We start from the raw sequence: 23861 nt of genomic DNA, 5'->3' as shown, positions 1-23861 counted from the left end.
AAACTTAAAGAAAATCCGTTTCTAAAATGTCCAACGCCGCCTTTTTGTGCGTAGGCAACGCTCAGCACACCATAAATGAAAGATTTTCCTGCATTCACTGACGCTGTAACTCACCAGCAGATTCGGATAAATTGCTAACAGAAAGCCCCATTACAAGTGGAAATATTTGCGTTCCTCCAGGCAGACGCACTGCAAGATGTGTTTCAAGCCAAAGCCTTCAGCCATTGCTGTGCGGATACAAACGGGTTTATCACCCCATACTTAACTTCTGGGCTAACACTCCCCACTCCGGTGGGATTTGAGAGATGCCCACATGTCAGGATGGGCTTCCTGAACCAGTGTAAAACCCCAATGACTGTTTTTTGTTTCAGGCAGCAGTCAAACATTTAGGATACTGAATGGAATAACCCCAAACCCAGTCAGCTGCTGCTTCAGTTTTAACGTTAACGCATCATGGAAGAACACAGTACTTAGGTCTGATTCTTTCCGCAATATATATCCCACTAGATGTGTGTATTTGCACTTTAAAATGTGTAACTTGCAGGAAAGATCGTTGCCAGCTAGCGGAAAACACCGAACAACTGTATAGCAATCACATGCTGCTCTTAATAGCAAGTCACCTGCTCTGTGCAGAAAGGTAAGGCCTTACCGCACTGAGATAAGCCTGGGTAAATGATAATAGAGTCTTTGTTGAAATACCACCCCATTGTTCAAAGACTGGTGTGCCAGCCCAGGGAAAACAAAAGGAAACGTTTCTAGCCCTTAAAAATCACAGCAGAATCGCAGAGGTTGGCAACAAAACAAGTCAGTCATGCACAGAATTAAAAAAAAAAAAAAAAAGCCAACCGCGGCTTTTCTGTTGTGCAAATAAAAAAAAAAATTATTCTCTATGCATTGTGGCCTGACCTTGGAGTGAGTAGTAAGGGGTAAATACCTGCAATTCTCATCCATTTTGGTGGGATTGCAGCCCAGAGAGAAACTGAGATGCCTGTGCATGGTCTTAACGTGGCTCCCAGGATTGAAAATGCTGGTGCAGAGCTACTTGAAGGTTGATCTGCCTCTCTTGTGTTTGTCAGAAACGGTTTCAGCAGATGCCAACCCAGGATAGAGGGGGAAAAAGTATGGCAAAAAAAAAAAAAGGCTTTGTGTGCTCCCTGACAGAAAAACCTCCATCGGGTTTTATCCTGACCCTCCTCAGGGTGGGATAAGGACTAGTGAGTGCTGGCTGATAACGGCGTGCTCAGAGGACCAGCACCCTTTGTCATGTCCCTGTTCCTACCTGGGCGTCCTGCCACACAGCATCGCTCCCAGCCGGGGCAGGCCCTCGCTCGCCAGTCCTTAACCCCCAACATGTATAAAAAACTTTGGAGGGAGATTGGGCTACAAAGTTTGACTAAAAGTCCAAGAAAGGCTCTTCCGTGACACCTCTGGAAGCCCAGTCAGAGTTCAAGTAACCCCCCAGAGCTCCCTGCATTGCCTGCCGCCGTGCTGGTGCTCCCCCCGCCACCCTCTCTCCTCCCCCAGCACTTCCAGGTGGAACATTTCCAATTCCTCCGCACTTTACGGGAAAGCCTCAACCCCTCCCATATATCGCTCATATATCGGTATATATGCATGTATGTACATCGATAAAACAAGGTGCTTCGGGGTTGCGGGTGGGCGCGGCGGGCGGAGCGGGGCACCCCGAGTCGTGCCGCGCCGTGCCGAGCGCGGTCGTGCATTGTGGGAGCTGTAGTTCGCGGCTCGCAGCACTACAAGTCCCAGCCTCCCGGAGGAGGAGGAGGAGGGAGGGAGGAGGAGGAGGAAGGGAGCCGGCTCGGCCCAGGCCTCCAGCCCGTGCGGGAGAGCCCCCCGGGGGCGGGCCGCGGCGGCATGCGGCTCCCCGGCCGGCTCGGCCCGCTCCGCAGCACGCCCCTGGCTGCCCGGCCGCCGGGGAGGGCCAGAGCGGGGCCGGCGGCGGGGAGGCGCGCCTTCGCCCGCGGGCGGCTCGGCGGCACCATGGCAGAGGAGGCCAAGAGGCTGGCCGCCTGCGCGGCGGTGGACAAGCACGTCCAGGTGAGACGGCCCGGACCCCAGCCCTGCTCGGGGCCCGGGGGCCACGGACCCCCCCGGTGCACGGAGCGGCCACGGGGTGCAGGGACCCCCGCAATGCACGGAGCGGCCACGGGGTGCACGGAGCCTCCCAGTGCAGGGACGGGCTCTGGGGTGCACGGAGCCCCCAGTACACGGAGCGGCCACGGGGTGCACGGAGCCTCCCAGTGCAGGGATGGGCTCTGGAGTGCACGGAGCCCCCCAGTACACGGAGCGGCCACGGGGTGCACGGAGCCTCCCAGTGCAGGGACGGGCTCTGGGGTGCACAGACCCCCCCAGTGCACGGAGCGGCCACGGGGTGCAGGGATCCCCTCCAATGCACGGAGCGGCCACGGGGTGCACGGAGCCTCCCAGTGCAGGGACGGGCTCTGGGGTGCACGGAGCCCCCCAGTACACGGAGCGGCCACGGGGTGCACGGAGCCTCCCAGTGCAGGGACGGGCTCTGGAGTGCCGGGACCCCCCAGTACACGGAGCGGCCACGGGGTGCACGGAGCCGCCCAGTGCACGGACGGACCCCGGGGTGCGCGGAGCGGCCACGTGGTGCAGGGACCCCCTCCAATGCACGGAGTGGCCGTGGGGTGCACGGAGCTTCCCAGTGCAGGGACGGACCGCGGGGTGCGCGGAGCGGCTCCGGGGTGCAGGGACGGGCTCTGGGGTGCCGGGACCCCCCAATGGACGGAGCGGCCATGGGGTGCACGGAGCCTCCTAGTGCATGGACGGGCTCCGGGATGCACGGGCCCCTCAGTACGCAGAGTGGCCCCGGGGTGCAGGGACAGGCTCTGGGGTGCAGGGACTCCTTAATGTACCAAGTGGCCGTGGGGGGGTACAGTTTTGTGGTTGCACGGACCCCGAGGTACATGGATGGGTTGTGGGGTGCACGGACAACCCACCCCCCACCTGGAGCACGGACAGTCCCGGGGTGCAAGGAGGGACCCTGGGGTGCATGGACGGGACCCGCCGAGCCTCTTCCTCCTTCGCTTTGGACTGCACTCCTTTAGCCTGGAGGAAACTACTTTTTCCCTTCCTGTCTCCATGCTCGCCCAGTGCATGCCTCCCAGGCGGCGGCTCCGTGCCTTGTCCAGCTCAGCACGGTGCACACCGAGTCTGGGGTGACGTCTTGCACCTCCAAAGTTTCACTGTGCACCCTCCGGTGAGCTGGGCTGCAGTGGGAGTTCAGGCTAACACCATGTGCTGCTCCTTTCTTCCAAGTCCGGGGTGCTCTGCTGCTGCACCCTGTTTCTGAGCACCCAAGCAAGGAGCAACAGCCCCTAATCAGGGGGTCGTGCCCTGTCCTCTGCAGGGAGGGAAGTGCAGCAAGGGGCTTTAATCAACCCCTTGAAGGTCAAATAGGACTGGAGCTGCTTGAGGTTTGGCACAGCCTGATTGTGAACGTTTGGAAGATCAACAGCTAAAGTCAGGCAGTAGTTTATCGCAATGTTTGCTGTGCAAGCCCTTTTGCAACAGCAGTGATGAAACGGGCGTAGAGTTGCTGCCAAGGAGGTAGATGTTTGCAGTCAGGCGGGAAAAAAAAATTCCCTTTTCCTTCCCGCTCCACCGCCCCCCCCGGGTTGGCATCTTGAGATTCAGTTGCTGATGGCTTCCTTGATGTCCCATAAATGTTTGTTTCACTTGTTTTGCACCCTCTCCTTCGTCTGAGCAGTCTGTACCTGCCTGCAGAGAGCACAGCCACATGCTGTCTGAGACCTACCAGTCTGCCAGGCCAACGCGCTCAAAAGCAGTCTGTGGGGTGGGGGAGCCTGGGGGATGGGCCGGCAGTTGCATAAAAACCCCCTTTCTTACCCAAAGCAAGCCGCAAAGTTGTACGTTGAGGGGTTGCAGGACAAAGGACTTTGTGTCGCAAGGTGTGGAGCCGAGGCACGACCGCTGCTGCGGGTTGTCACGAGCTGGGTGCGCCTTTGGTTTGGGCTAAAACGTGACTCTCCATTTTGGACTTTTCCTAGTGAAATAGCTGGCCTTTCTGCTGTTTTAGGGTCAAGTAAACTTAGGGTAATGTTTCTGGCGGTGTCCCAGCTGATTAAAGTTCAGGGCCTGGCTAGTGAGGCTGATTAAGTAAAATAGGCAGCGTCTGGGGTAATATTGCAGTGCTTGCCGTGCAAGTTGGTTTGAAGCGATGGTGGAGAAGCAGGTTAGAGTCACTGCCAAGGAGTTAGATGGTCTCAGCTGTCAGAGAAAACCTCTCTCCCCTTCAGTTTGCACTGGGAGGGCGCTGCTGTTTGTAATGGATAGTTTTGTGTTTGGCCGTTAGAGCTATCGCTGTTAACGGAGGGAGCAACGTAATCTCCGAAAGCAAAGCTGCAGACTCCCTCCCTTGCACGGCGGGGACGTGTGGGAGACGCCACTGACTTCAGGGTTTGGTTATGATGGACAGATCTCTCCCGCTTAACTGCGCCCTAAATCCGTGGCACCGGGGGCTTGGTACTGCTATTAGATCAGGCTCCTTGCTTGGCATCCTCCTTCACACCCATCTGTGCCAGCACAGCAGCTCCTTGTGCAGCCTGCGGCAGATGTAAACCTGGGGGTGGGTGGGGGGATTAGGAGAGGAGAACTTTTTTCTCTTTGTTTTTTTTTTTAATTAAAGGCAGGTTGGTGTGTTTACCCACAGTACTTGTCTCTGGGCAGCCGTAGGAGCAGAATTCCCCAGTACTGGAGCGGACCCCGAGATGACAAACCTCAGAAGCTGTGGGATGTGGTGCCATGACGGCTCGGAGGAGCGGGGCTGGCACGGGGCTTGGGGCTTTAGAGCTGTAAGCTGCTTGGGGAGAGCTGGCTTTGCATTTATACAACACCTCCGAAGGCAGGCCCTGTTAGCGTCTCCGTTAGAAATGAAAAGATGGGTGAGAGCCGTAGGCCCTGCTGCCCCAGAGCGCTGAGTATTAATAAGAGGAAACTTTGGGCTTTGCACTGTATTTATCTCCTGCTCTTCGCCCACGTAAATCCTGGTCTTGAAAACTTATGTTGGAGCAGCCAGCCCCTGTGGTGCTGCTGACAGCCACTCGACGTGCGTTGCCTTGTTGGTATCTCCAGTGTTGGACAGCATTCCTCAGCCCCTGGGTTAGCAGGGACGACGCTCTGGTTGCTGCTGACTCTGCTCGTGGAGTCCATACGTGGGTCCTCAGCTGTGCTGTGGCTCAGTGCCTTGGTTTCATTTGCTGGGGTTTTAGAAAGCAACCTGAAACGTCATTTTTTTTGCATGGGGTGCTGCACCTGCCCCTTGCACACTGACCTTGTGCTCTGCTTCTCACCAACATTTACCCTGCTCCTGTTTTTAAAAGTGGATGTTTTTTGGCTGGTTTTGCCCCTGGTCTGGCTGGGGTTGGAGCTGAGGAGGGAGAGGTGGGAGCTGTGGTAAGGCAGGGGTTGTGACAGCACCAGTTTAAACTGGCTTAAACTGTTTTTCTGGGAAACCCACTTAGCCCAAGGTCTTGCCACCGCCTAAGGGAGGGTGCTTCACCCCTCATGACTGATAAATGCCTTCAAGTTTATCGCCAGCAATGGGCTGGGACCCTTGTGAGCTCTTCCTACTTCATTACAGTGGAGCGGCTGATGCTGAGGCTTTCGCCATCCCTGTAGGGCATCCAGCTACTCCAAGAAGCTGTCCCACCCTGTAGAAATGAGGGCAAAGAGAAGAAACTGCCTCTTCCCGGATCGAAACAAGTCTTTTGGGAACACCAGTACTGCCTGTGTCCTGCCAGCCTCCGCGTAGCTTTGCTTGCCCCTTCCTCGGCTGGCCATGCTTGGCTCTGCCTGCCGGGCAGGTGAAACCGAGAAGCCTCGGGAGCTATTGGGTTTCTGCTGGCAACGTTGCAGGCGTGTAGCTGTGATCTGTTGCTTTCCACGTCTTTTGCAGAGTCACAGTGATTAGTGAGGGCTGGGATATAAACCAAGTCTCTGGTTGCGTGCTGGGTTTTGGAAAACATCTGTTTTCTTTAGGCTTCGAACTTGCAGAATCAAGGGAAATCATTAATCCTAGGGGAGTGTGACGTGCCTTGAGCTCCACCTTTCCAGGCAAGCTTGCGTGCCAGTAAGATTTTAGCTGATTGAAATGGTGCAGATGTGGCTTTTCCCACAGCTGCTGAACTCTGGATTTGCTGCACGTGGAGAAAATGCTCGAGACCTGTCTAATGTCCGAGAGATAATGCACAACAGCTCTGGGCCTGCGTCTCTGGCTGGCTTGAAGTCCTTCTCATCTGAAGTCTCTGTGGTGATACTGGGCCTCCTTAAGTTAATTTAAGCTTTGGATCCCATCCAAAGAAGGGGAAGTACATGGAAAATTGGAATCGTGCAAGAGGCTGCAGGTAGCTCTCAGTGGGTGGGAAATTGAGCTGATAATAAACAGAGATTTACACTGCGGAGCATCCTGTTGCAGAGGTAACACAATTGCACCCATCCACCCTCAGCCTGCAGCACCTTTTAGAAGCGTGTTGTGTTATGGATGAGACGGTAGTTATCCTTCTTAAACCAGACCATAAGCAGAGAAAGGCCAGAGCTGAGCTGTGGTTAAAATATGATCCTCTTCAGCATATGCTGCCAGGCTCACCCATCTTACAAGCGTGTTGCTGGACTCTCATATACGCAGTTATATACTCTGTTTTGGAGAGCAGTTTTTATTAGACTCTAGGAACTGCTGCTGTGCTCTTTGCTTTGGCCGCTGGTGCATCTGTACTGTTTACTAACAATACGGTTGGCAGCAAACCCATGCTTTTACAGTGTGGCTTCCTTGGGAGATGTTATCTTGAGGTTGTTTCAGCTTCTTCCGTTGTGGTATTGTCTGAAACTCCCAGCTTTCCGGCAGGAGAGAGTGCATGGAGTGCCAGCAACCAGCAGTGAGTGTGCATTGAGCACCCTGAGAGTCAGACTGTGGTGGTATTTAGCAAGCACGTGTCCTTTAAGGGGAGGGCGAGTTGCTTAAAATCCCTTAGCTGCAGACAGTGGTCGTGCCCTCACTGGCGCAATGTGTTCCCTTCCTTGCCTGCAGTGTGCTAAGATGTTGTGTGTCGGTGTGCATCTCCGGGCAAGGTTCCTCTGGCATGCGTTTAGAATGTCGAGTCTACTGGGAAAAGCGAACAGCCCTTGTGCCGAGCCCCCAGTAACAGCTCTCCTCTGTCTCTCTTTGATTTGCAGAACAATCAAGTTCTTGGGATCGGAAGCGGTTCTACGATTGTCCACGCAGTGCATCGATTAGGTAGGATGCTCCCCTTCATGTCCCTCCCACCGCAGAAAGTCCCCTTGTCCAGTTGCCCCAACTACTTGAAAAACGTGCTAAATGGTCTGGATGCTGACGTAGAGGTGGTACGTCGGGTCTGTTCACCGACTGCTGTGTCCTCCTTGAAGCTGAAGGTTAAAACTGGGTCTTGTGCTCCAAATTTATTGCATAGAGAGTCCTGAGGAGGTAATGATTCGCCACCTGTTCTCCCCATACAGCCAGGCAAAGCGCTTTACTGGCACCCACCACAAACTGGAGCTAAACCCCTCTGTTTTGTTCCAGCTCTGCCCAGTCCTGACTTGCTTTGTGGCTTTGGGCCCTGCAGCTGCTCTGCTTCCGTTAACCCATTTGTATGCAGCTGACGCTGCTTGCTCACATCTACGTTATTCACGTTGAGGGTCCTGCTGAGGTGTAATGAAAATGAAGAATGTGAAATCCTGCTGCATTTTTTTTTTTTATACTGTACAGCTAGGTTTATCTGCTTGCCCCAGGTGCAAGTTTGCTTAAGGTGTGATTCAGAAAACTTCAGCAAAATATTCAAGTGAGGGAAATGCATTTTTGCAAAGTGAGTGTGAGGGTAATTATCCTCACGCTTCATTACAGAGGGTGCAGAGGGTTAAAGTTTCCTTCCCAGGGCACTCTCAGCCCTAGGGCACTTCTGCTTCTGGAGGTGCTGTACCTTGCTTCGCTGTCCTTGGATGCAAAACAGAGCAGCCATGTGTGACGGGTCAGAAGTGCAGCATCAGCCGTGTCATTTATGGGGGTCTTATTAGGACACAGAGGGGGACTCTGGTTCAGAAGCAGAGTTCGGTGTGTCCCACCTGGGTGGCTCTGCGTGGCTGGGAAGTCCCCTTGTGACCTCCAGCTCCCTCGGGCAGAGCGGTCCCCCAGCCCACCATGGGTGAGCGGGGCTGAGGTCTGAGCACGGCGCAGTGCTTCGCTTGGCGGGGAAACAGCAGAGATGGTGCTGTGCCTGCCCCTTGGCACCCACCTCATCCCATGCTGTGTGTGTAATCCACTTATTCGTCTGGGAGCTGTGGTTCAGCTTTCTGGGTTTGGCTCAGTATTGCAACCACTCCCGACTCTAAGAATCCGTCTCTAAATAAATGGATATAGTGGAGTGCCTGTTCAGGCTGCAAATTCTGACTTTTCATGTCTACTGAATGCGTTAGCGCTGGGATGTGGGTTGTAACAACATACAGCCTCATGTATTGCATCTTCAGTGCTTCCAGCAGCAGCGTTACCCTGAAGCATGTAGCCTGTGTGCTTGCTCTGGTGCGAGAGCTGTTGCTGACTCTCGGGCTGTTGGATTATGCCTAAGTATTGTAATTACTAAAATAACATTTTGTCCATAATGATATCTTAGTAATAGATTTTAGTCATTTGAGGTTAACCTGGGGGAGGAAATATTTCCTTCCATTTAATGGAATACTGAATTTTATTAGTCCTTTCCCTGCCATATATTTAAATGTTCTATAATAAATGAATGTGATGTCCCCAAGGCAACAAGCCAGAAAACCTTTCAGACAGCTGCTGGAGCTTTCTGTTTACAAGGAGCACAGCAAAACCTGTCTAATGGAGTGAGAGAGGGGAGTGGGGCTAATTTCCCAGGTGACGATTTGCTGACAAGGCTCCTCTGCTGCTGGAGACACAAAGGTTAATGGCTCGTGGTGTCTTGGGCTGAGCCAGGGTGGGTGTTTAAACATTTCTGATTGTAGAAACGGAGCCTTAGCCTATGCAGGGTGGCACCTGTTTGCATTTTGAGCGTGACTGAGTTATTTGCAAGCCAAGCAAGTAATTGCAGTGATTCAAAGGGGCTGCTCTGAACTGAGATTTCTTAAAGTGAAAGTTGGTGTGTTTTTTCCTTCTGCAACGACCCGACCAAGGCTTCTGCTTTTTTTTCCTACAGCCGAGCGGGTTAAACAGGAGAACCTGACAATTGTCTGCGTCCCTACATCTTTTCAGGTAAGCACTTTCTTCCTTTGCTTTCTGCTAGTCCGAACACTCATGCAGGGGATCTTCCCTTTGGCTGCGGGAGGCAACCACGTCGCTCTCTGGACTGGCTCACTGTGGTGTGAGTTAACTGAAAGCAGTGGTGAAAGCAGTCGTGATGCAGCCTGCAGATGGACCTCATGAAGCCGGTGGTGATCGCGCTGTGTTACCCTGACCTGAGCTGCAGGGATGCTGTAGTGCTAGGAGGTGTGTTTTGAACCGGTGTGGTAACGCTGGTTATGTCAGTGTTGGTGGCGTGGCTTGGTCTGGATCCCACTTACAGAATAATGCTCTTTAGTGGTAAACCAGACTCGTAATGCAAAACTCATTGGAGACACTTAGTCTCCTTTGATTCTGCATCAAGCCCTGAAAGCTGTAAAAATCACGCTGCAAGCAATAATAGCAAGCTTATGTGTTTTCAGGAGGAACTGGAAATGCATCAACTGGCTTTTATAAGAAATTGCAGAAGAGAAATCAGCTTAATCTTTCCTCTGCTGCGCAGCTTTTGCAGGGATTGGTTCATACCAAGCTAGCTGTTGAGAGGTTTGCAGGGAGAGGGAGAACGTGGCTTGGTGGTGAAATGCAGAGCTGCTGGGAAGCTTCTGAGCTGCTTCCGTGCCTTCAGGCAACTGGCTTTGGTCTCTCTGCCTCTATTCCCTGAGGTGGGAATGCGCTGCAGAGGAGCAGCTGTCACCTTGTCCCCTTCAGGCAGGGAGAGGTGACATGCTGGGGACCACCCGCGGGGTTTTTGAGGCTGGGTGGCAATGCCCTGGTCTAGGAATTGGGCATGTGTCCTTCTCACGGTCCTGGAGTGGACCTTGGGATTGTACTTTTGTCACAACTTTTTCACCGTGAGGACAATCAAGCAGTGAGGCAGGCTGTGCAGAGTGCGTCCTTTGAGATTTTCAAGACCTGAGCGGGTAAAGCCCTGAGCAACCTGGTAGCTGACCCTGCTTTGAGCTGGAGGTTGGACAGAGACCAACCTGAATTATCCTAAAATGAAAACTTAACATCCTCTTACCCTGCAGGTGTTCTGTAAGTGTGAGGCGATAGGACCCTCTCTTTTCCCAGCTGTTGCAAACAACCAGTGGCCATCTGGGGTATAATACAAACTGCTGCAAAGGACAAAAAGTAAAAACTAGATTTTTTTATTTATTTATTTTTCTTTTTTAACCTATACCGGTACTTCCGTTGCATATAGAGACTGTGGTGAGAGTCTGTCTTTGATCTGTCTAAAATGATCCCCATCCTGAGATACCATGTCCCATTTGAACATAGGAAAAGTGCTCTGAGTTCAGTCATCAGGTCTTACAGAAAATATTGATAAAGCTCTTGTAGTGAACGTGGGCTGGAGCCTGTCCTGCCTTGAAATGTTGGGATAGTTTGTGTAACACCACACAGTTTCTTACCAGTAAAACAAAAAGGTTACTGTTAAAGGGAGGAGATAGATCGTACACCTGCAGGAGCCAAAATCCCCCAGATACAGGGCTGCCTCGTATCTTTTGCAGTCTCTTAGACCTCAACCAATTCCGAGTGAAGCATTCCCAGGTCAGCAAAACAGCATCTTATTTTCGCTACGTACAGGTGTAAATGGCTGCCTGACATCACTGGCAAGGAAGAATTGGTCTCAGTGGGTTTTTATTCTCCTCCCTTCCCTGTTGTCAGGTTGGGTTATTCCATCACCGTCAGTAAAGCTAGAGCCGGGGTAAGTATCTGTCCCTTGGCTTTTGCGTTGTTTCTTCTTTTCACCCGGACGTGTGCCGAGAGCACGGAGCGAGACCGTTCTTGGCAAGTGCTGCGCAGTTACCAACGCTTTTCCCCCAGTCGTGGGAGCTCCGCTTTTGATTCCTGCTGGTCTGCTCCCATCGCCTTGCAAGCAGAGAGCCTGAAGAGAGCCACCTCGTTTCCACACTGCTGACTCTAAGCCTGTTCAGGATCTGGCCTGCATGTGCAGCACAGTGTTTTTCAATGCTTTCAGTTCCCAGATCCCTGAAATCTCTTTACGTGGACACCATGTAATGAATGTAAACCTACTGATTTTTATTTTTTATTTTGCGAGTCCTTAGGGCAATGCTAGTGCACAGGTCAAGAGCCCACAGCCCATGGGTGTTAAAACTGCATGCTATGAAATGCCACGATAAACGATTCAAATCATATTTCATTGCCAGGAGTACCACCTGCTAACTGTTCTTAATGTTTATGGGATGCCAATACATGCGACTGATGCACTTTGTTAGTGTTAGTGGGTAAAATTCGGGGGAATCGGCTGATCCAGGCTATCACACTGGGGTTTCTTGGTCTAGCTACAGTATGGTAGGAAGTTCAGACTTGAGCAGAGTCCATGCAAGAAAGGAGTTTCACTCAGGTGATGATTTGTAACACAGAAAATTCAACCAATTCAAGGTTCTCTAAACTTGAACTTCTGTTTAAACTGACTGACCAGGTGGAGGGTAACTCCGGGTGCTCTGTGTTGTATTGCCACTAGAGGGAAATACACGGCCACTTCAGTAAAAGTAGATCGGAGCCACCAAACAGCTGTTTCAGGAGGCTTCCCACACTTTTTCCATGAGTTGTGCTTTTCTTTTTTGCCTTTCTTTTTTTTTGGTTTCTTTCCAACATGAAAAAATATTTCCATTGTTAGTTTCACATTGCTATGGTGTAAATATTTCATTTTCTTGCTCCCATTTTTCAGCCGAAGGAAATCAGAGAGGCTGGATGGGCGTGAGGGAGAATGATGTCCAAGCTGAAACAACACAGGACTCAAAAATCCCATATCTGCTTTAATGCTTAGATACAAGTGATTCCCACCAAGCTGATGGGGCCTCCTGCTTTTTAGTACGGAGAGACCTGAACCCAGGAGTCCTGTTGCACCATCTGAGCGTGTTAGTTCAAATCAGCAGTGGGGTTTTCTTTTGATTAAAATAATTTGATCTGGAAGCATCATTTTTTCCTTGCCATGCGTTCCTGCTGCTGGCTGCAGCCTCTCCACCAGCTCAGGGTGGAGCAGTGGAGCTCTCCAAGGGAGACTCCATCCTTGCCACAGCCGGGGGAATGACACCACGAGTCTGTTTTCCTGCCGCCAGTAAATGGTGTTTGCTGTCTTCTTGGTGCACAGGCCCGTCAGCTGATCCTGCAGAACGGCTTAACGCTAAGTGACTTGGACCGACATCCAGAGGTAAGTGGGACTGCGGAGGTGAGACCTCACCCGACCTTCCTCTGACCTGGTCCTTCAGAAAGCATCAGGCTCCTTTGTCCTCCCCTGAGGATGAGAGTTTAGGCAGCCACGCTGCAGAACACGAGCGAGAACTAGCTTAGTTTATTTTTTTTCCCCAAGCCTTAGTCTTGTCTTAGTGCTTGTCCCTTTAGATGGCAGGTAGGCTGCCAAGCTGTGTTTCCTCCAGGTGCTTGGCATCTCTTCCAGGCTGAGGCTTCCTGGCCCGAGACAGGGATATTGTGTTGCTGAACTGTCACCGAGATTTTCCCCGGGAGCCCCCTGCTTGCGTGCTGGTCCTTAAGTGACAGTAGAGGCTAAAGTGATGTGCCTTGCAGGCCAGCGGTTGGTTTTGGTTTTTATTCTGCTCTCGCATACCAGTGGTTTAGCTGGGGCTGGTATCCTTGGGTGGCTGATCAGACGCTCATCTCTGGTCAGGCTGGCATCAAAGTGGTCCCAGCTCTAGTGACATTTCTGGCTGCTGCTTGGGACCTGACACCCTCCCGAGCTGCGCCAAGAGCAGCGCCTGGATGCTGCACAGGAGGAGTTTCCACACCAAGTTTCTCCTCTTCCTACAGCTCGACGTTGCCATCGATGGAGCGGATGAAGTGGACTCTGACCTCAACCTTATCAAAGGTGGCGGGTGAGCCTTGCTATCCGTCTGTCTGTTTGTGGCGCTGGTGGTGGTGGCCTCTGAGTGTCCTTTTCTGGCTGCGGATGTCTCCGGGGGTGGGTTGGAGAGGCTGATGGGATCCTCTGCAGGGCCGTGCATGCACCTGCAGTGGGAGATGGCTCCCGACCGAGGGTGTGTGCGAGGGACAAGGAGGATAAAGTGATGGGGCAGGGGAAGGAGCCCTGGTGTGGGGCAACGGCAGCACCAAAACCAGCAAGAACATGATGGAGGGGACTGCATTTCAAGGCCATCAGGCACGTTGAGGAGCAGTCTGATGTTTTCTGATTTCTTTATTTTTATTTTTTCCCCATTGCAGTGGCTGCTTGACGCAGGAGAAGATAGTTGCAGGATATGCAAAATGCTTCATTGTTATTGCCGATTACAGGTGAAAATACTACTATTCATTATACCTCTCTGTCCCGTGGGAGGATTCGGATGGTCCTGTGTTAGGCCATTATTGTCCTTCCAGTGGGTCAGGGGAGCGGGAATAGGTGGAAATGAGCCTGACTCCCAGTGCTTTAGCAATTCAATTTAGCTTTTTTTTCTTAATTTTCAACTCAGCAGGCCTGCTTAGGAGTCAGCAGAGCTTGTGGGGAAATGGCTGCTCTGCTCTTTGAGCTCAGTGATTGTCAGCACGGAATAAATTTCCCCTTCTGTACCTACAGCTTCGGGGCTGTAGAAAAACCAACTCATGTCCTGCTTGTCCAAAGAATGTCAAAACAGGGCTTAGGAGCGAATAGAGCATTGTGCATTAAACTAGTTCTTCCTACACGTGTGCACATGTGAACTGACCGCTGTGCCCTCCAGGGCCTTATGCCTGAGGGGTTTGCAAGAGGTAATGTGATAATGTTAATGGCGTTAGCGATGTAATGGCTGATGCTAATCCCACCTCAAACTGTGTCCTCAGGAAAAAATCAGAGCGCCTCGGGGAGCAATGGAAGAAGGGAATTCCTATCGAAGTCATCCCCATGGCTTACGTCCCCGTCACCAGAGCCCTGACCAAAAACTTTGGAGGTGCCGCGGAGCTGCGGATGGCTGTTAGCAAAGCGGTACGTGTCCCTGATCGATGCGGATGACTGTTAGCAAAGCGGTACGTGTCCCTGATCAGCTCTGCTTCCCCAGAGGAGCCACCTGAATGTGGGCAAATGGAGGACCAGTGGTCTGGCCTCTCATCTAATTAAATCTGGGCTTTCACTCCCAGGAGTGGCATCTTGTGTAATTCCTCCTAATTATACTTAGAATAATGAACTATGTGTTTAGGGGTTCACGCTGCTCATTGAAAGCCTCTCTGGCTTATGTCTCCTAAAGCAAGCATCCCTGAACAGGGAGAGGAGGGATTACCAGTGTGAGTCTGACCTGCCGTTCTGCGGGGATGTTTCAGGGCTGGAGGGCAGTCTGCGCTGCCAAAGAGGGTCTCGAGTTGGCAGGGCAGCTCACGCTCCATCCCAGGCTCCTCCGTACCACACGGAGCCAGACTAAATTAAAACTGAAGCTGCTTTGTCTCCGCTGCCACTGTCCTATCCCGACTTGGGCAGCGGGGCTTCACCAGGCTGTGTTGCGTGGCAAGGGAAAAGGAGGGCTGTCTGCAGTAACGGCTGGAGTTAACGCCTGAAGGCTGAATACTTGTTTTTAACGCGTCTAATCCCCAGAGGCTCTAGGGACTGCATTTGGGTGCCTGAGGAGAGCAAACCAGTCGTTCTCTGTGAACTGGAGATGAGCCTCGCTTAGGGAATGCACATCAGTGCTGCTCCAGCATGAGCCGTGTCCTTGCAGGATGCTGGTCCCTCCTGGTGCGGGTGGTTGCACGCCCTGCTCAGCGCCGCTGAAACGCCTTGTCCTCAGCCCCAGCTGTCTCTGCTCTGTTGAAAGGATCCAGTTGCTCCTTCTGTTGGGCTTGAGAGAGTGCTGGGAGCATCTGGGATGCTGAAGTCCAGCAGTTCTTCAACTCTAAAACCTCCCCACGGCATCCAGCAGCATGCTGTTATCACTGGGGCAGAGGGGTCTTACTTTGGCTTCAGTTGCATGTAATTGCCTTTTTAGGACATTAATCTAGCTTTACTCTTGTGAAAAGGATCCCCTGTTGCAGTGATGAAATTGCATCGTCGTTTCCAGCTTCTGCATGATTATCTGTACGCAGGAGAATGAGGAACGAGCAGTTGCCTTGGGTGATGGTTTTACTTACAGGCTTATTGTGGACTGCCCTGATTTACTTGAACGATGACTCTCTGTAAACCGTTGCAGCAGGGACAGCTGGTCCCGGTGAGAGGCTGTGACAGTCCCTGGCTGCTCAGTAGACAGGGAGCTCATCGTGGTGACAAATGGGTTTGCTTCCCAGGGCCCCGTGGTGACAGACAACGGGAACTTCATCCTGGACTGGAAGTTTGACAAGGTTCATGAATGGAGTGAAGTGAACACCGCTATAAAAATGATACCGGGTAATGTCTGTGATTTTAAAAAAACCCAAAAGCTGGCTAAGGCTTGGTCTGTGCTAGATAACCCTGACCGTGGGAGCTCTCCCCTGGATAGGAGGAAGTGTGTGTGTGTTTACTGACCTCTTACGAGTCCCTACATTTGTTTCTACTTGAGAGATCTATGAGATGAATTAGTACAACTGTACCCACGTGGCATTTCCATATGGTGGTGAAAACCTGAGGTGATGCCGGGTGACTTAATGACACTGTTTCCCATTAGGCACGCCAGTCCTGTGCTCTTCCTTACTCTCCTTGTGCCCACTCAGAGAGGGACTTTTAATGGAAACACTGGTGGACTCTTCAGGGAGGGTTTGCACTGGGTTACAGTACTTTCCAGAAGCTGCTTACAGCTCTGCATCCCATTACCATTGTGTAGTCCTACGGGCTCACCTTGCTGTGAGGGTGCAGTGAATCCTAGCTGTTGCTGTGCAAGAGAGCAGCAGTGGCTGATCACAATGTTTGCGAGTGAGACAGCCTCTCTGCAAGATCTCCTGCCTTGCATGAGACCGGCTGCCCAGGTCAGAGCTGCTTCTGGACAATCCAGGTCTGCCCAGGGGCAGTGGCACTCTCTGGACTTCAGCGAAGCAGCAGATACACTGGCTCAGCCACATCTGGATATCTTTCTGGTTATCTCGGCAAAGTCTGTTCTTGAATCTGGTCAGCTTTTGAATACATATTGTTGTATTTTTTATCTTTGAGTTTATCCCAGATACCTGCCTGCCCCTGAAGTCGATAACACAACTGCCTTCACTGACTGTTCATGCGTTGTGGGAGCATGTAGGAACTGTTGCACAAACCTCAGCGTCCCCACAAAGCAGCAATATGTTGTCCTGGCACCACAATTAAAACAGAAGAGCAGGCAGAGGCCATGGGTGTAGGCTGGGTGAAGAGTTGCCAGTAACTTCTAGTTGCTCCTGTTCGGTGGCTTTGTTTCCCTCAATGCTGCTTATAAAGCTGATTTACTGAAAATACACCCATTTTCTTTTTTCCTGCTCTAGGAGCAAACCGCTAGGATGCTACCTCTGCCTTGGCTTGTCCCAGTGTCTTTTGCTGTCTGAATAATTACCTGGTACTTGCTCGCAGCCAGCAGTAGATGGCAGGTTCACATCTTTGGCAGGAGCAGTTCTAAATGAGCCAGTGACCCATCTAAATGAACCGGTGACCGCAGCTGGTCTGGACTGTCCCTGGTGCAGTGCTCCGTATCCTAATGCCGCTGCTGCCCATGGCTGTACAAATGTCTGTATCATTAGAGCTGTTTCTGTGTAAGAGAAACAGTGGCCGGTCACACTGTTTGCAAACAAAACAGCCTCTCTGCAAGGACTTCTTCCTTGCATCTCTTTTGGTTGAGAGATGAATGGTAAATGATGGGACCCTTTCCATCGTGTTGGTGTGGAGATGGTCTCAGCACCATTTGCTGCTCAGAAATGGACCTGCTAAGGGGAGAAGAGTATCTTCCCCACCCAGAAGTGAATGAGCAGAACTATTAAAGTCTAAATACAGTGGTGATAGCAGGGCTCTGGCCACCTTGCACTTGTGGTAGCCCTTGTCCTCCACTTTTTTTTTTCTACCTTTCTGGCCTCTGGCTGTGGCTCGGTGATCACTGTGAAGTTAGGAGCACCCCGTAATTAAATGCAACCAAAAGTACATTTGTAAACGGCCTACAAATTGCAGAGGTAGCATCAGATCTGTTGAGTCTTAACATTTGAACGAGTGTTATCCAGGTGTTCTCTAACAGGATAGTTTTTTTAGATGTGTTTAAAGGCAAAGTGAGTAAGCCTGTGGCTGCATGTACCTTCCTCTTGCTCCCTTTGGGTCATCAGACGGCTGGAAATGTCACACTCGTGACTGTGTTAGTGTAATGGTGGTGGCTGGGGTGGCGTGAATGTCGGGGGGAGCTTTGGGAGTTGTTGCTCACTCTCTGGAGAGAGTTTCTTCTGGGGGTGGCTGCATGGAAAAGACTTCCCGGAGGCTCCCTGTGCGGCAGATCCAACATCACCCAGGTTGGACGCCTCTCTCCAAACCTCTGATGGAGGCATTAGCGCCTTTTAATGCACAAAAACATGGGCAGAGCAGGGGATTCAAGCCATGGGGTGGCTCTGGCATTAACCGGCACGCGAACTCTTGTTCCCCAGGTGTGGTGGAGACGGGACTCTTCATCGACATGGCAGAGGTGGTGTACTTTGGCATGGAGGACGGCTCGGTCAGCGTGCGGGAGAAGCAGCCTCGCTGACACCGGCGCGCTGCCTGCTCTGCCTCGCCTTCGGCCAGTTTGATTCAGCTGTTGTAACGGTGCCAACCTGACGTTTTGCCTTAACGAGCAGCGGTTATTGCAGAAGACGGACGGGAGGTTGATGAGAATCCGCTGACGTGATACTGAATGTCTTTTTTTAAAAACAACAAAAAAAATTATATTCTATTTCTATATATATATATTTTTACTTTACAGGAATGTTGTCTTTTTTTAAAGAATCATTTAAGCAAATTGCTTTAACGTTTTTATTTTATTTTCTAAGAAATACTTACCAAAAAGAATACTCCTTGTTTTGGTTTTGGTTTTTTTTTTTTTTTTTTTCTTTTTTCAAACAGAACTTGAATCCTTCTGGTTGCTCGTAGTGCTTAGTGATTGAGGTCAGAAATACAATCCTAATGCATCGTTCCTAACCACCCTGGCTGGGAGGGTGATGCACTTAACGGGAGCGCATCCAGTCGGGACCTGCTGATGCCTTATTTGGAACCTTTTTGGTTCGGTATTTTATGCCTTTTATTTTTCTATACCACTGTTTTTTAATAGTTCAGGATGTCTAGGTGTCCTCTGTGCACATGACAATTCTCTGAGCCTAGGGTGGTCTCTACATCCCTCTGTCTGGGACATTAATAAGGACCTTTTCTGGGCCTCTGTATGGAGGAGATGTCCATCTTTTGAGCCAAATTCTGCTCTCCATTAATTCAGTACCTCTGATTAAAGTCTGTTCCTGTAGCTAGAGATGTTCAGGACTTTGTCCTTGTAAACCGAGAGCAGAACTGGGTCCTTGATGAAGTTTACAGAAGCACACGTGAGCAGCTTAGGGCAGCGTGGAATACTGTTCAGTGGCAAATAATTTGATTTGGAATGAAGGTTAATTGTCACCTCTCTCAGCTGGTTGATGTGTGGAAGGATAGAGCAGAACGCACAGGAAAACTGAGTCTTCCTGCCTAAATTTTCCACATGTAGCAGGAGAGACACTCGTTCAGTATCTTGTTCTCGGTGTATAGGTGCTTTGCATGGTTCTGATGTCAAAATGCAAGCCCTCTCTTTGTGTTGTCGACACTGAAATAAAGAACTGTTATACCAGATTTGGTGGTAATTTGGTTCTTTAACTATTTTGCGGACAACGGGACAGATCATTGGACTAACTTTTGCTGTAGTTTCCCCCTTGCAAGGGCCCTTCGCCCAGGCCAGAGTCACCCTTCTGCATTTGATTTCTTTTTGCTTAAGGTTAATACATTATATTATTTTAAATTAACCAGATTATCAAGTTAACACTTGTTAGCTGCAGCGCTTGCCTCGAGACTGTCTTAAATTTGCATGTCTTAAATTTGCATGTCTAAAACCTGTGCCTCTAAATACAGCTCCTTTTACAAAAAGGAGCTATTTTTACATCTTTAAATCTTCCCCTTCCTGCACATCTATTCTGTTAATTCTGAAGCACTTGTACTGAGCAAACTGGCTGCCATCCAGCCAACAACTTGCTGGAAATGCTGGAATATCTCTTCCCGCAAACCTGATGCTGCAGAAGCTGTTTGCAAAGCCTTAGTTCTTGCCATGGGCTGTTTTCAGATGCGTCTTGGGCTCCTAATGTAATCCTAGATAAACAGAGAGCAATCAAGCAAAGCTTTGTGCCCAAGCGCCTTCTCACTCAGCATGCTTCTGGAAATGAGATTAGCAGGAGCGAATGTTGCTGTTGACTCTCCTCTCTCTCTCTCTGAAATCAAACAGCTCCTTCTCAAAAAGCCAATAAAACCATTACCACACCATTACTTTCTGGCCCTGGACCAGATGTGATCTCATTCAGCTTTGTGCTTGGCAGGGGCTTGTTAAATCTAAGCCTGAAGGTGGCAGGTCTGATTCTTGAGCTTCTCCGGGTGCTTGGGATGCAGGTGGCACTGGTGGGTGCTTGTGCAACAGAAGCCTCTGCTGGGGTGAGACTTTGAGTGGGTCTTGGGTTATGGGTACAGAGTTCCCTGTACTACAGAGGTGTAATTAAAATCTCTGGATGGAATTAAAATCCCTGAAGTGCTGGAGAAAATTTGGTGTCTGAACCAGTTCTGGAGGCTTTGTGCAGTTTTCCCTTGTGCAATCTCCCCCAGCTCAGATTTGCAGAGCCAATAGACGGATTTTTGAGTTAAGGGGCTCTTAAGAATGGTCTGGTCCTTTCCCTTGGAGGCTGCCAGGCTCCCCGACCTGTCATGACCATCCACATCTTCATCTGCCAGCAGGCGTGGGGCACGTTTAGATGTGGTGCAGGGAGTCCATCCCCTCCCAGGGTGGCTTTGGCGTGCCATGGCTCTGCCCCGTCACCAACACAGCCTGCTTACCCTGATGCTTAGCTGCCTAGCCATGAGCATGTTTGATGAAATTTAAGTGTACAGGCAGCAGAGGTATTTCTAGTCCTTGGTCCTTGCTTTTCTAGACTATCACCATTATCATTATGTATGTTTTTTGGAGAGAGAACAGTTTATAGATGAGCATGCCGTGGTAGACCTTCAAGTAAGGGCAGGCACTGCAGGTACCCACGACTTTCCTGGGTAGGGGCAGTTCAGCTGTGGCCACACCAGTGGACTGCTCCCCACAGCTCTTGGGCTTGAGTTTGGTGAATTTGATTTTAACGCCTCGGCTGGTTTGCACTGTGACATTTGCTTTGGACTTTCATTTTTTCAAGGTGCTCTTCAAAAGAGCCTTAAGAAGCCTTTAGAAACGGGGCTGCCACCTCTATCCCACCCTGCTCCCTTGCAGCTTGGGAAGAAGACCAGGGACATATTTTTAGAAGATGGCATTGGAAAAAAGAAATATCAAAAGCAGGTGGAAGGAGGTGTCCTTTTCAAGCCCAAGGCAGGGTGGTTGTGGCTATTTAGGGTGCGTGCCCGCGGCATGTCCTGTTACCCGATGCTAACCACAGCGAGACGATGCAATCCAGCCCCTGCACGCAAACCCCGGCGTCGCCTTTTGCACCGTGCGCAGCGGGTAATGCGCAACTGATTTACCATTAGCGCTGAATTATGGATTAACTTGGCCCTGGAGAAAACAAACGTTTCAAGAAAGAGCAACGGCAGCACTAAAATTAATGAGCAAGAGAGGTAATGAAACACTAGCCCCATTCCAAAAAAATAAGCGATATAAATATAGTAAGAGAGTGCTTCAGATTCAATTTAATTAACCTGTGGTTAATAGGTTAAATAATTAAGCTGAATTAATTAAACTAAGTAGAAAGAAATTAAGTGTTTAGTTAAAGTGAATCACCTTGTTCCACGTTATAAAGCAACTATTACTGTCTGTCGGGTTTTTATTATTGTCACTGTAGGATGGGATTTATGATTTGACATAAATATTGTTCTGAGAAATGTGACATAAAAAGAGATGAAAATAATTAAGCAGGCAGCATAGGGGATGTGTGCTCTGTGTATTAAACCAAATGATTATAGCCAAAGTGATAAGGAGAAAGTAAGCGTATTGTAACCAGTGATAAAAATCAGCTGTAATGAATATTAGTAACCTGTAACGAGTATTAATATCTTTTAAACAGAAAGCCAGATCCATTTTGTAACCAGGTGGATTTAACCAAAAATTGTGTAGTGATGTTGGCTTTGGTCCAGCTGCACCAGGAGAGGAGAAAAAGGAAAGAAGTCCCCATTTTCAAAGTGATTTTTCAAATTTATCAAGCCTTGTGAATCCTCCAAAACTTCTTTGCAGTTTTGTTTTACTCAGCACATCAGCGAAAAGGTGATGTGTTTCAGCTTGAAGATGAACTTAAAGACCTATAAACTGCCATTTTTTTGTACCTAAAATTTCTAAAGTTTATGCATTTCCCCTTCCATTAACTTTAATGGGAGTTGTGTCATCCCCGTATCTCCATAACCCATCAGGATCAGAAGAGTTAAAAAGCCCCTATATAATTACAGACCTTGACAGATCCGCTATTTAGATTTATCGAATCTCGTGTGGGATTTATCTCCTGACAAGGCACTATAAATTACCATGAAATTCCCTAATGAAAATTTTTCTGTAGAAGAGTCTTTGTAACATCATCTCTGTAGGAAAACTGATGGCAGATATTTATTAGTTTCAGTTCAGTAGATTTTCCTGCTTGTATTTTTACAGCTACTGACACAAACATCTTTTAAACTTCCTTAATTACACTTACAGCCTTGTGAAAATAATGTCAGATCATCGAGGTAAATGTAGTGAGCAAAACAGTAAAGGATCAGTGACTTGGGTTTGACTGTAAGAAATTATATAAACTACTTTTTTTAGTGAAAAAAGAAAAGGCTTTGTACAAGAATGTGTAAGACAAGTTTTCTAACATAAATCATCGGTCATGTTGGAAAGTTAAATGCTGCTGCTGATTTATGGAAGTCAGTAGCAGAAAGAAGAAATTCAGTGGAAGAAAAAAAGTGACTATTAAGCCAACCATCTCGTATCTGTAAACCTCCCTACACCTTAATATCCAACTTCGCTTGGGGGGTTGAACTAGGAATATTCTTAATCACGCTAAATTCAAAGTTCATCTCATGCTGTATTGTTAAAAATATGTGCACATAAATTTGATCAAGTAAAAAAAATCACAGAAGCTAAAGTGCCCGCTAACTGGAATGGTCCTTTTATTGTGCACCAAACTCTAAATTCCCTCGTGGTGGTCTTCCAATGCAGGATTAATTAAAAAAAAATACTAACATCAAGTATCCTTTCTACTGACGAATGTCTCACAGGTTTGTGTAATCTCTTCCTGAAGCTATTACTGGAATGCCTTATAGATCAAAATCATTAATTAAACATTAATTCCCTTAAAACATTTTCAAAGCCTTAATTTTAGTAACTTGTAAGTTATTTGCCTGCCACAGTGCACTGTCTTCTTGTAATCAGTATTTAATAACCTGTACAGTTTAATCCCAACGAAATGTATTTGGCAATGACAAATTAAATTGAAAAACCCTGCTGTAAATCTAGACAGTACACTGTGATGCTTTTCTTACTATCTTAATTCCTTGCTGAAAAAAAGACAGTCTTGCCTTCCTCTAATCCTTACATGAGTGTTGTTTTTCGAAGGGAAGATTACCATTCTCTTCTTTACTTTTATATATAGCTTAGTGAGGGCTGGACCAGATCAGTGAAAAGTCAAATCCAACAGCTCCTAACTAATGTACCAAAATCTTGTATAATTGAAGAGCAAGCAGATAGTCACCGTTTCTCTCTACTGAGATGGTCACGTGGCTTCAGGATATGATCCGCTATATGAGCATCTTGGGAAAACTCAGCCGCTTTGCTGCAGACCACCACTTACTTTTTTGACAGGTTACTTGCAGGTTTCTCAGCTGGTCAGCTGTGTGCAGAAGGCTCCTGTGGTCGTGGTCTACCATTTATGAAGAAGTTTCTTCCATCCTTGTTTGAGAGCTCAAGCAACACGTGTTGACTCCGGCCAGGGTTTTGAGGTCTGCACTGCATGTTTTGGCTGAGGCTCTCCATTTTTCCTGTGGATTTGCTGATGTGACTAGCCCTGGCTATCTGGAGCCTTTTCAAGCATGCCATCACTCAAGCCCCCTCCCTGGACTCTCCTAGGCAGGAGGCTCCCCAGCAGCCCAAGGCCACTACCGCTCCCTCATCTGATCTTTGGAAGCTTGTCAAGGGGTTGCTGTGGGGCAGGAGATATTATTGCACAGAGGTCCATGCGTCCCATGGATCTACCAAGGTTTGGGAGGGATACCTGGGCTGGAAGGATTCACCGCTGAACTACCCCCACTTCTCTGCTCTCCTGCAATGACCTGGACAAATGTCCACCAGGGAACTGGTGCCATGAACCTCTGAGTGGCTTCTGTTGCATAGCCCATAGTTAACAGTGTTTCTCTGTACATGGTAGTGAAGTCAAAAGGGCACTGGCTTCCCCATAAACAGCACTAGGTCCCTAAGGATGGGGTTTTTTTATTTGGGTTGGTCTGCTGTAACCCAGC

General features: G+C 49.5%; 1 protein-coding gene across 2 annotated transcripts; it reads left to right on the top strand.

Moving 5' to 3' along the window:
- Positions 1 to 1855: 1855 nt before the first annotated feature.
- On the top strand, positions 1856 to 18210 carry RPIA (ribose 5-phosphate isomerase A). Of its 2 annotated transcripts, XM_050895919.1 has the most exons (9): positions 1856 to 2055; positions 7234 to 7294; positions 9225 to 9280; positions 12423 to 12482; positions 13097 to 13161; positions 13508 to 13576; positions 14099 to 14240; positions 15527 to 15626; positions 17795 to 18210. In XM_050895919.1, the coding sequence occupies exons 1-9, from the start codon at positions 1873 to 1875 to the stop codon at positions 17890 to 17892; spliced, it is 834 nt and encodes a 277-aa protein (XP_050751876.1). In that variant the 5' UTR covers positions 1856 to 1872; the 3' UTR covers positions 17893 to 18210. The 2 variants fall into 2 exon arrangements, with proteins under 2 accessions (XP_050751876.1, XP_050751877.1); XM_050895920.1 differs by lacking the exon at positions 15527 to 15626.
- Positions 18211 to 23861: the final 5651 nt, after the last annotated feature.

This window comes from Gymnogyps californianus, chromosome 4 (assembly GCF_018139145.2).
Source record: "Gymnogyps californianus isolate 813 chromosome 4, ASM1813914v2, whole genome shotgun sequence".
NCBI classification, from domain to species: domain Eukaryota; kingdom Metazoa; phylum Chordata; class Aves; order Accipitriformes; family Cathartidae; genus Gymnogyps; species Gymnogyps californianus.
This window is presented reverse-complemented; position numbering and strand designations above follow the sequence as displayed.